This window comes from Callorhinus ursinus, unplaced genomic scaffold (assembly GCF_003265705.2).
Source record: "Callorhinus ursinus isolate GAN/ISIS: 27379988/994484 unplaced genomic scaffold, GSC_fseal_2.0 scaffold9, whole genome shotgun sequence".
Classification (NCBI taxonomy): Eukaryota; Metazoa; Chordata; class Mammalia; order Carnivora; family Otariidae; genus Callorhinus; species Callorhinus ursinus.
This window is the reverse complement of record NW_027397071.1, coordinates 18,443,090-18,455,816: the sequence shown is the minus strand read 5'-3', so window position 1 is coordinate 18,455,816 and position 12,727 is coordinate 18,443,090. Positions and strand designations below refer to the sequence as shown.

Sequence of the window (12,727 nt, the reverse complement as noted above, 5' to 3'; positions counted from 1 at the left end):
CTAAAGAACCTTTACACAAATAAATATGTTAAAAAACAGAAGACAGTGATTATTGTTCAAGTTAACTTCAGAGGTATATAAAATGAAGACTAATTATTAACGTGACCATTGTCTTCAAAATATGTCTAATATCTCTTCCTAAATTCTGTTGCTTTCTATATTCATTTCTTGAGTTATAAAAGATATAATTTTTACATATTATTCAGTTTTAAACAAAACCCATGTATCTGGAAATACCACATTGTATAACTTTGCTGCTTATTGATGATGTGGACTTTTGCAAATTGCTTAACACTTGGGAATTTAGTTTTCTTAACTGTACAATGGAGACACTTACTGTAATTGGGCATCAGCTAAGCCACTGTGGGAAACAGATGAAAACAATCCAATGGTTCAGAGAGGAAAGAAGTTTCTTTCTTTTTCAGAACCATCTAGAGTGTGTCTGTGGACTGCTCCCTGAGCTCATCTAGGAACTTAGGCCGTCAAAGTGGATCGGTCATCTTAAAAAGTTAAAGATTACTTCCAGTCATACCTTTTCCACTTGATGAAAAGGGTGAGGAGGGACAGAGACAAGAGTCCTCAAGCGATGAACCAGAGGTTGCACTGACCACTTCTACTTACATCCCGTTGGTCTAAACTTAGCTGCATGGTCACGCCTACCTGCAGTGGTAGCTGGGAGATACAGACTATGGCTAGGCAGTGGTGGATGTAGCTAAAATTGGATTGGGGAATTCAGTTACAAAAAGGAAGAATCGGGGAAGGGATACTGTGGACTATTAGCAGCATTTGCCACTATGATGACACCCAGCTTTAAAAACTGTTGTAAGGAATGAAGTTAGACTTTCAGAGCATAGAAGTGTATCTGTGGAATTTACATAAGCAATCTGCATAGTACTTGACACATACCGAATGATTACTAAAAGGTAGCTATTATTATTGTTGTGATGATGATGATCTAGTACCTCTATCCTCACAGTGATGCTTGAACTCCCTCCATACTATCATGGATAAGTGATAGTTTAACTATTCTTGAATCCTTATAATAAAAGGAATTTTTTTTAAAAAAAGGAAATTTCATTTTTCCTAAGGAAGACATCCCATTTTGAGAAAGTTTTTCCTTCTTTCTAGACATTATTTGTCTTCTTAACACTTTCATTTCTGTCATCCTAACTGTCACCTCTGAGGCGCTGGCAGAACAAATCGCATCCCTCTGCCATACAATAGTCCTTCAGACACGTATGGAACGTTATTGCTTCCTCCATGAGTTTTCTTTCTTCTCTATCATTTTTTATTTCTTCAACAGTCTTTCATAATCCATGACTTTGAGTCCATTCACTGTCCTGGACACATTCATTCACGCATTTAACAAATATTTGAGTACCGACTACTCTATTTTATTGATGCCCTCCTCAAAACTTTGTCAATAAGGGCAGTTTATGGCGTTCCAAGTTAGTATGAGCAGAGCAAACCATCAATCCCCTCATTCAGGATATTATTTCCGTTAAGTGGAACTTAAGATCATATAACTCTTGGCAGCTGTAACATGCTGTTGACACATGCCAAATGGTAACCTACTATACCCTCTGAGGCTTTTTTGTTTGTGTAGTTACCCTAGATGTGCCCTACCCTACATGAACTTCTTTTTAAATCCAAATCCAAAACATTTGCTTTATTTCTAGTGGTTAACTGTATCTAATCTCTCAAGAACTTTTATTTTTTCAACCAATGTATTAATTATCCCTCACTGATTCATACCATCTAAGCCCCTGATTAGCATGTAATTGATCTCTTCATCTAACATATCTATCAAAGTGGGGGTATGGACAGGACTGATGAGAAGCCTTTCATAACCCTCTGGATAATCACTGAACCAATTACAAATGTACATAATTGCATCATCTTTTAAGTAATATTACCCTCCCTAGTTCACCAGATAAGTCTAGAGAAAAAGTCTCAAGAAAAGTTTTGTTAAATACCTGGCTATTGGTTCATTGCCATGCCCAATGAAGCCTTGACCTGCCATTCAAAGTGCTACCTGGTCCGGCTCCATTCTGCCCAACCTGACCCTCAGGACCTCCCTGATTAGGAGAGCATGATTGGTGTTTTCTTGCTGCCAGATCTTTATATAATGAGATTCAACAAAATTTATTGAGCCATATTATGTCCTAGGCATTATCCTAAGTCTTATCTAACATAAACAGAGGATGGGAAAAGTGGAATGTATTTTATGAAAAAAATTCATGTATTCTCAAATGAGGCTACCTTATCATTTCACCCATGCATGAGACCCATCATTGCACAGTGTTCCTTATCTCAAAGTTATGGCAAAGTACAGAACATATTCCATACATAAATACTAAGCTTTTAGCATGAGGTATTCAAAGAATTATTTTCAATGTGATATGCATTTTTCTAAGATGAAGCTATCAGTGACTAAATTCTTGCTAAATACCACATTAGATTCTAAATTTGCTTCAGTAAATCAAACATGACTATGCAGGAACTCTCAGAAATGATTATTCATTTGCTCTAGATAACAATCACATTTGAGAATTTAAATTATGAATCACCTGTACAGATGTTACCTTTTCCAAAGGACTTTCTACTCGAGGAATGCTGATCATTGGCATCTGTGCCAGATTATCCATGTGTATATGTTCATTTTCTGGTTGTCTTCCTTTGAAATTATTTACCACACACACAACCTAAAATTTCAGGAAAAAAATGCAGTTGAAGCAAAGCCACACTCCCTGTGACTATGACCTTTAAAGCAGCTTACTAAATCTAATCATAGAAATAAAGTATTAAAATTACTTAAGTATTACATATATAGCTTTACATCCAGGTTTATCTAGTATAAATTTTATTCCAGTGTAAATGTGTTCAAGAAAATGTATCAAATAATGTGTAGCTCAGTTAATAATGACAATTTCATTATTCTAAAATTTTCATTAAATTAGGTTATAGTCAATGCTCAAATCAATCCATAAATAACATTATAGCCTTATAAAAATTCATAGCAAGCTAACCTTTCCCTAATGCAGTTAACCTACAACTTAATTTAAATGTTAATTATTTCTCATTGCTTCAAGATCATTACATTCGTAATAAACCTTCTACAATTGGCACTTTCTAATTTAGTAGCATCCCTTTAATTAACCTAGTTTATTGTTTATTATTGTATCCCATGTATACTTGGCATTTCAACAATAGCTTACTGAGGCTACCAGTGAAATAGAAGACATTTTACATAAAGGAAATTGACCCTTGTTTCAATTGATTATATCCCATAGGTGACAGCATTTGAACTAAGCCAGAGGTTCTCATACTTCAGGTTACATAAAAATAAAGGCCCACCATTGTTAAAAATGCACGTTCCTAAGCCCTCCCCTGAAGATTCTGATTTTGTAGATGAAGGATGGGGCCTAGGAGTTGCCACTTTTTGGAAATACATTCCAGAAGCTTCTGATGCAGGTGAATCATACTTTAAGAAATAGTGAATTAAACAACACAGGAAAATTACTTGCTATTGTTTGCTTATATTAAGCAGTGGATAAGATATTCTTGAGCCTTCTTTTTCTGGGTTTATAGCCTATTACCAAGCTAAAATACAGAACTTCCTTGCAGTTGTAACCTAACATTCATTTTTTAAAAGAATAAATGTTTAATATGTAATTACACATTTACATTGTAGATTTTCACAAATGCTCCTTTGGAAAGCCTTTTCTTTAGTAGAGCTCATTACTGAATATTTTCAAGGGCCAATTAGATCTTGGTTATTCTCCAGTTTTTAAATAAAATTTATAAATCTACAAAATAATAACACATACTATGAGACTTTATCTTAGAGAAAATATTTCCCTAGTTGTAGAATACTTATTATCCTTCCATTTCCATGAATAATTACAGGTCAGAAACACAGATCAAAGCCTGATAGTTTGAACCATCAACTTTATCATTGCCATCAAGATCTTTAATGTAAGGGATGGTACAAGCTTAGAGATGGGTATTTGATAAACCTAGTATCAAATGATGACCCTACAAAAGACTAATAGTGATTGCCCTATAGAAAGGGTCAGTAAATTTTGGCTGTAAGGGGCAAATAGTACATTTTTTTTGGCTTTGCTGGTACATAGTATCTGCAGCAGCTATTCAACTCTGATATTTTGGTGTGAAAACAGCCATAGACAATTCGTAAATGAATGGGCATGTCAGTGTTCCAATGTAACTTAAAAAAAAATAAATAAATATCAGGCCAAATTTCACCTAATGGCTATAGTTTGCTAACTGACCACTGCTTGGAGTACAAAGGATATAATCAAGAATTTTAGCCAATAAAAACATAACAATCAAGAAGCTTCCACAATCACTTCATGAAATATACACTCATATTTCCCTTTTCATTAATAGAAATAAACTAATGAAAGATTAGGCAGATAAAAAAATTGCTACAAATTCTTATGAAGTAAAATTTGTTGAAATGAAATAACTTCCATCTCATGGAAGTCATGAGATGAAGAAGAGTTCATCTAGAGTTAATGTGGGCTTTTGAAATTAGTATAATTGCTTTTATATTATTTAGGTTTGGTAAACTCTTTGAAAGGTTGTATCAGTTATTTCTTCGCCTTAATTGAGGGTTAGGACAACACTACTGAAGCAGCTGAGAATTCATATGTGAACTATTTAAACACCTAACAGATAGTAGATATTCATTAAATAGTATCTATTAACATAATGATTATTCTTCATTACTGTTATTATTTAAATTATAAGGGAGGAAATGCCAAATCTTCTTTAGAACCATATTCAAATATTTAACATGTCTTGCCTGCTAACATTTATAAGTATGGAACTGATTTCTTATTAGAAAAATGCTCATGGTGGGGGCTGGGTGACTCAGTCGGTTAAGTGTTCAACTCTTGATTTCAGCTCAGGTCATGATCTCAGGGTCGTGGGATTGAGCCCTGCGTGGAACTCCCTCTCCCTCTGTTCCTCTCCTGGCTCTGTCTCTCTCTCTCTCAATCTCTCTCTGTCAAATTAATAAATAAAATCTTTAAAAAATAAGAAAGAAAAATGCTCATAGGTAAAAGCAAGAGGCTTGGTTTTTGATTCCAAGTCTGTATGTTCTTGGACAGTCCTCTGGGTCTGAGTTTTCTCAATTTGTAAGGGAAGAGGTTGCAATATTTTACCAAGTTAGTCCATTCCTTTGGTTGTCAAAGGTAGGAAAAATTCAACAAATGTTCAAAGTGAAACCTAAGATCTACCTATCTCCTGACCCCACTATAAAGCTTGATATTTTTCTGGATCTTCTCAGGAAACAACCCCCACATGCCCTCTCCCCTAATTGCATAAGGCTGAAAACTTGGATTCATCCTTTACACCTCCTGTACACAATCAGTCAATTTGCTCAATTTTCCTTCCTAAAAATTTTGATTTCTTATATCTGCTTTCTTTGCTCTCCACCACCAACTCCAAAGACTAAGCAATCACCACCACTTGCCTGGATTCCTGTGTAGCTTTCTAAAGTCTCCCTAAATCCAATCTTGGCTCCCTCCAATCCATTTCTATAGTGACATAAGAATGATCTTTCCAAAATGCAAATTGGATCATGTCAAGCTTCTTCAAACTATTGTGACTGGGTTCCCCATTTCTCTTATAGTATAAACCTTGCCCACCTTTGCAGCCTTCCTTCTTTGTCCTTCCCTTTCGCTGCCTTTTGTTTGGAATACTCAACTCCACATTCTTTGGGCACCATATCCTACTCAGCCGTGGTATCTCATCTCAATATCACTTCTTCACTGGCTTTCTCTGACCTCAGGCTGTTTTTGTTTGTTTGATCAAGTCAATCCCTGATGCTTTTCATCAAAGCACCAATTTCTAGTGAAATCATACATCTGTCAGCGTAATACGTAATACTTCAGTTGATGTGAATCTCTTCCTAAGAGAGTTTCCTTGTAAGCTCTACAAAAGCAGAGATGCTGTTTCTTTTCTTTTTTTTTTCTTTTTTGCTCACCATTGTATTCCCAGTGCCACAGTGAATGAATCAACTAATGAATGAACCAAGGCCAAGAATTCTCAAGTTTTCTGATGTTCCTATATAATTTAAAGTGACATTCCTCTGAAACATTCTATTTTCACATTAATGGCTTCCATGTGTATAATTCTACCCTGTCCTACAAAAATGACACTAATAAGTCACCATTACACATATATTTCTGTGTTCTTTTGCCAGTGGTAATAATAAATTAATTTGATCTATTTGTGGTCATTTTCCCTCTTCATCTGTAGCAAGTAAAACCTCTGTATTGCTTGGGGGTAAGTGCATAGGCTCAGGGGGTCAAACAGGACCGGGCTTTAATGCCAGGCTCTCTGATTTACTCACTGTGAGCCTGGGCAAACAACTCCATATAACTAGACCTGCTCTTTTTTTCCCTGCAAAATGTGAACAATAATAACTACATCTCACCGTGCTGTTGTGAGGATTAATTGAGTTACTGTAGTAAAGACCACACAAATAACTCTTATTGTTATTATCATATTACATACGATAACATGACAGGTTCTTGCTGTGCCTCAGGAAACTGGAACTACTTGACTTGACCCTGGGCATCTTTTCTGGAAGGACTTTGAAGCATACATTTGTTAAGCATATATTTGTTAAATACTATTGACCAATCTACAACTATTGTTCAGCTAGTATTTGTTTTGCATTTTCTTAAGCATGGGGATTCTGTTCTCTAACTTTATTTATTTTTATTTATTTATTTGACAGAGAGAGAGAAACGAAGTGCAAGCAGGCAGAGTGAGAGGGAGAAGCAGGCTCCCTGCTCGCCCGACGCGGGGCTCGATCCCAGGACCCCGGGACCATGCCCTGAGCCGAAGGCAGACGCTTGACGACTGAGCCACCCAGGCGCCCCTGTTCTCTGACTTTAAAAGAAAGTGCACAGGGGGTGAGCGTGATAAGCAGGGTAGGATATTAATCCTCATTAGAATATAATAGGGCCAGACTTTGAGGGCAGTGGAAACTCAGGAAAAATGAGAGAACGAGGTAGTCAGGGACACCTTTCGGGCAAGTTGGGACTTGTCTGGGAAAAATCTCGAGGGCAAAAAGGATCTCAATAGTCATCAAAGGTGAGGACCATGATCTCCAACTCCTTCTCTGCACCACACACTGAACTGTACTTACTACATATGGGATTTCACTTAATGCTTGAAAGAGCTCTGGGAAGAAATAAACCCAGTTCCCCATTCATTCATTCATCCCTCAAGTATTTCCTGAGAACCCCCTAACTACCAGACCCTGTACTGAGTACTGAGAATTCACGGTAAAGAAAACAAATGCCTTCTCCATGCACAGCTTACATCCTAGTGGGTTTGAGCAAAAACAGAAACAAAAATATTGTATGTGGCATATTAAAGTTGAAACATGCTATGGAGAAAAGTGAATAGGGAATGAGGAAAGGATTCCTTGGGGGAGGGAAAGCCATTTTAAATACAGGTCAGGGAGGTCTCATTAGGGTTAGAAAAAATGAGGAGACAAGTGACCTGTTCAAGGTCACATGCGCAGCATGTGGCAAAAGCAAGATTCAAACCTAGGTGCATGTGGCTCCCAGACCCCTGTTTTGCTCTCTAAAATATACAGAGGAATGGGCATTCTCACTGGGGCAAACATAAAGGCCGGACAGAATCTGTCTGTGGGGGTAAGGAACCTGAGTGGAGGATTCCCCTGCAAGGAGGGAAAATAAACTTGGCTGGAAAGAGGGCAGCTAGATTACGGATAATCCCAGAAGCCCAGTGGATGTATCTGGGTTTAATGCAGCAGGAATGAGGTTTGTTTTGTTTTGCTTTGTCTTGTTATTAGCAACGGATTATGTTCTAAAGAAAAGAGAAGCAGAATGGGAGGTATTTGGAGGAGAGTCTGAAGTGAGGAGGCAGTTAGGAATCCAGAGATAGAAGAAAGGGAAAAAGCACTAATCTCAAAAATTGAGTACAATCCCACAGTATACATTTTGGTCAGAATGGCCAAGAAATGAAATGTGGAGGAGACATTTTGTAGTGGAAATAAACTGGGACCAGATGAATCACCGGGTGTGGGGGATGAACGAGAAGAATGAGTCAAAGACAGACGCTAGACATTGGGTCTGGGTGACTGGGGGAAGTGGATGCCTTTAACTGAGACATAGAGTCTTGGAGTAGGTTAGTGCTCATTTTATTCTGGAACCATTTCAGAGTTCTGCACACACTGCAAGATAATTGGAGACACTCCAGGATATTGCAAGCCAGAGCTGGAGTCGCTGCTCAGAATAAATGTTCCACTTGCCCAAATGAGAAGCCCGGGAACTATCACGGATTGCTCTTCTTCTTCGCCTCCGTCATCCCCAGTGTGCCATCAAGCTCCAAGTCTTCCATCTCCATAGACCTCCCAGATAGCCTCCCTTCTCTCTGTGCTCACACAGGTCTGATTTGGGCCATCTGATTTCCCTGGTTCTGCACAACTTGCCTCCTCTATCCTCATCTGGAGTTTTACTTTCCAACAAACCTACTTTCAAAGCACGGATTGTATCATTGAGTAAAAGGGGCTGAAAGGAAGCAAACTATCATTTATGGGACTGACTTCAGTCATTCCTGTGTCCCTTCGTTGAACATACACTATTTCATTCAAACTTTTAAGTTTTTATAAGCTTTAAGGAGGCTATTATTGGCCTCATTTAATGAGGAAGAACCTGAGGCTCGGAAAGGTCCATCGGTAATGGCACAAATGAGGAAAACTGCATAATGGCACAGAGTAAATAAGGAAGCTGAGATTCAACCAGCTTTAACTCACATGAACTCTGACTGTGGCTCTCAAGTCACCTCCATTACAAAGAGAAAAAGCCCAGATTACTGTAACCTACAAGGCCATTCAGGATAACTACCCCTGTGTTCTTCAATTTTCCACTCTTGTCACTCATGCTGGATGACTGGTGCCATTCCATGATGCCACTGCCCCTCATGTGCATGCTGTGCCCAGGCCCACAATAGACTAAGGGCTCCATAAATGCCTGTTTTATGAAGCATTTTATATTGCCTCTGCGCACTGTGCTCTTTGCCTCTCATTCCTTATGCCCCTCCTTAGACCTCCCTGCTTTACAAACCTTGCAAGTTAATGTATCCCCTCCCCTTTCTGACTGTCCTTAATCCCAACAGAGATCTCCTGAGTATATGAACCGATATCATTACCTTTAACCTTCTATAAAACTCTTGGTGTATATCTTGTGATCTATTTAAGTAGACTGTATCTTTTTCATGTATTTAATCCCCAGCACCAAGCACAGTGCCTGGATTTTAACAGGAGCTCGGTAAATGTTTCTGTTATGAAGGAAGAGTGGAAGGGAATAATAGTTGAGGAAATAACCTATTGTTGTCTGACCCCTGAACCAGACTGTAACTCTCACAGGAGACAGATCATGTTTATCTGAGCCTCCTTGCATCCCCAGTGCTTGGCACAGTGCCTGGCACCTGTAGGCACTCATACTCAGAAACGGTTGTGTATGAATGCACAAATGTTTGTTTAGTGATTACAGTTAAAGCATTATCTTCACGTCACCTTTTCATAAGGTCATTTTCCAGGTGTGTGGGAATGTCTGAAGAACCATTGTGGAAGGTTCTGAATATGTGCAATCAGAGGGGCTTGAGCCCAAGGGGGATCCACAGTCCAACTCATTCACCACCTGGTTCTCAGATGAAGAAGTGACTGGGAAGAGATTAGCGTTCTAGATTCGGTCTTGCAGGGGGTCAGGATGTTTATTGGAAGAGAAGGGAAGTTGGCAATGGCCACAGGAAAATAAGTAGGAAGACCGATAAGATAGATGCCAAGTGAAGAGGTTCTGGACCCACGGAGCCAAAACACTGTTACATCTGACACTAGTGCTTCGAAATTTTCACTTTTGGTAGTTCTTTTCTTAGGGTTTATGTAAGGTGTTTGCCTTGTTTTGTTTTAAATGTTTCAATCTGCTTCACACGTGGTAAGTGAAAGAAACGAAAAGGCTCTGGCCCAAGCCTGGGCCCCAGTTTCCCTGGGGCCATACGATATCTCTGGGAGAGAGATGGGGGTGGGCCTAGGCCCCCAGTCACCTGGGGAATCAGAGGGAGTGACACCAGGAAGAAAAGCAGTACAGGGCATGGGGCAGGAATGCGGTCATACTCACCACTCTACCACAGGAGGTTCTACAGAACACTGCGTATTTAAAATGCCCGGCACACAAATTTTTAGCTGGAAAGGTTCATACAAGTTTTTGCTTACTGGTTATGAACTAGGGAAAGGAGCTGAGGAAAGGAAGTTAAGCATGAGAAGCAATTTAAATGTAATCAAAATGGAAATAAAGTGTTTCTTCCTATTATAACGTGTCCTGCAAAAGTATGTTTTGATTTATAGTCTACACATTTTCCATCTGGGTTAAATGTTATAGACTAAAGCTTATAATGGATTGATTATTTCTAAAGCCAGACTAAAATATATTTTCCAACAACCAAACCTTGTAGTAACATTCCAAGGAGATTTTATAAAAGGAATAGAGATGGCATACTTACTTCATTAGAAATCACTACATATGCTCTTCACCTCTTGGCAAAATCTGACTTGAGGTGGTATTGTCTTGGAAACCATCCATGGATTTTTAGTTACTGAAGGGAACTAATTCATCTCTCAAATGAGGTTTACCTGTTAGCCAGCGCTGTGACATGGCAGTTCACGGAGGATACTATGCTGAGGCCCTGGGGTACTTTGGGATACTCTAGATACTCTGGGATGAAAAGTGACCTGAGGAAATTTTTAAAATATCCAAGCAACCTAGTCTTTTTTTTTTTTAAGACTTTATTTATTTATTTGACAGAGAGAGACACAGTGAGAGAGGGAACACAAGCAGAGGGAGTGGGAGAGGGAGAAGCAGGCTTCCCGCTGAGCAGGGAGCCTGATGTGGGGCTCCATCCCAGGAGCCTGGGATCATGACCTGAGCCGAAGGCAGATTAACGACTGAGCCACCCAGGCGCCCCCCAAGCAACCTAGTCTTAAAAACTATCCAGGGAGGACTGAATGTTCTGGCCCTATTCCATTTTATCTGAAAATATTTTGTTCACCTTTGAGTGTAGAATTTATGTATTTTTCATCCCCAAATTTGACTTTAGGCAGAATAAATGAGGAAGGAGGAAGAAATGAATGACCTAAAGTATACATATTATCATTTGATACACCACATTTAGAGAAACCTGGTGATTCACACTTGCATTTTCTTGCAGGTGATTATAGAAGTTAATTAAAAATGCAGTGAAATCCAAATAAATTTGTACTTACCAGAAATACTGCTATAGATATTCCAACCAGAAAACCTGCTATCACATCTGACCAATGATTTCGATATTCCGCTACTCTGTTGAGTCCGGTAAGAAAGGCCAAACACATTAAGCCCAAACATAAAACGGGCTTAGCAAGTCTTGTTCCTTTGGCTTTGATTGTGTTGGTAATGTACATCTGAAACATTAAATGAAAAATACAACTTTTCATGAAGGTATTTTCTTAATATATGTCCGATATATTTGTATATATGTACACATACATATTTATAGACATATCTACGCCTACAGGGTTCAAATAATTAACTGTAGTTATGAATTTTTTGAAGAAATTTTCTTAGAAGTAGAATTTAAGAATGGTGATTATTTAATTTTACTTACCTGATATTTACTAATGGCCAATTCTTAGGTAATATGAATCATCTAGAAACACTGAACACTGACATTCCAAGTGACGTTTTTAACTTTTAATGTACCTATTAAACTATTAATATTTAGCTATTAAGATACCTATTGTTTTATCTGAATTGACATCTTAGATCACTATTGTTAGAAGGGGCAAACTGATGAAGGGGTGTTTTTAATGCTTACATTTTTGTATGCCATATTGGGAGGACGCATAACTGACAGGTCAGAACTTGTGACTGTAGTTATAAAAAATAAAATAAAGTTGATTTTCACTGAATAGACTACTTTGAAGAAAGAATTTGATATTCAGTGCAGTGACAAGGTTTGCTTTTATGTTGTTTCAGAAATTGTGAAATTCCTTTGTTTTAATTAAATTTTATCAGCCAGAATTAGGACAACAAAAAAACTGAATTACAATCAGGGGAAATGTCTCCTTAAAACAAACAAAACAATGAATAGACACCTACATTTTTGGTGTCTTCACATATGCTAACGAAGAACATATAGTGCCAACTGATTTCACTAAATGAAATGTCCTCACATTGTGACCCACCAAGCTCAAGAATAATTTGGTCTTTCTTCCACTCTGATATATTCTATTGCTCAGTTGCTGATAATTTCAACCTGTGTTACTACATAAACAAAGCTGTTGACTGCAATGGGATGTGTCAGTTAATATTTTAAGTCATTAGTAAAGTAATTATAAAGGAGGTGGCTTTGACAGTCCAATACTTTTTTATGATATTAATGTCAGTGGGTATCTAACACTGATGACATACTCAGAAAAAATACTTAGAAATGCATTTAATCACTTGCCTATTGTCCTGCACTGAATAAAAAAAAATACATTTGCTTGAGAGATTAAACCAAAAATCAGCACTTAAATTTTTCCTTCACAGCAGCCATTTCAGAGTGCTATGAAATTCAGTAATTATCTTCCTTTTTCTTTTTCTGGGCAAAGTTTGCAGCCTTGTTAGCTGCCAGAAGAGGC

General features: G+C 38.0%; 1 protein-coding gene across 4 annotated transcripts in view; it reads right to left on the bottom strand.

Annotated features, from left to right (window-relative positions):
• Nucleotides 1–12,727, bottom strand: part of PLPPR5 (phospholipid phosphatase related 5) — a 119,083-nt gene that overhangs the window by 27,457 nt on the left and 78,899 nt on the right. For 2 of the 4 annotated variants that reach the window (XM_073896263.1, XM_073896261.1), the window contains 2 exons: nucleotides 11,330–11,506; nucleotides 2,571–2,705 (listed from right to left, as the gene is read on the bottom strand). In XM_073896263.1, the coding sequence (XP_073752364.1) occupies nucleotides 2,571–2,705; nucleotides 11,330–11,506 (312 nt within the window). The remainder of the gene's footprint in view (nucleotides 1–2,570; nucleotides 2,706–11,329; nucleotides 11,507–12,727) is intronic. The other 2 variants (XM_073896262.1, XM_073896264.1) reach the window with 2 other exon arrangements.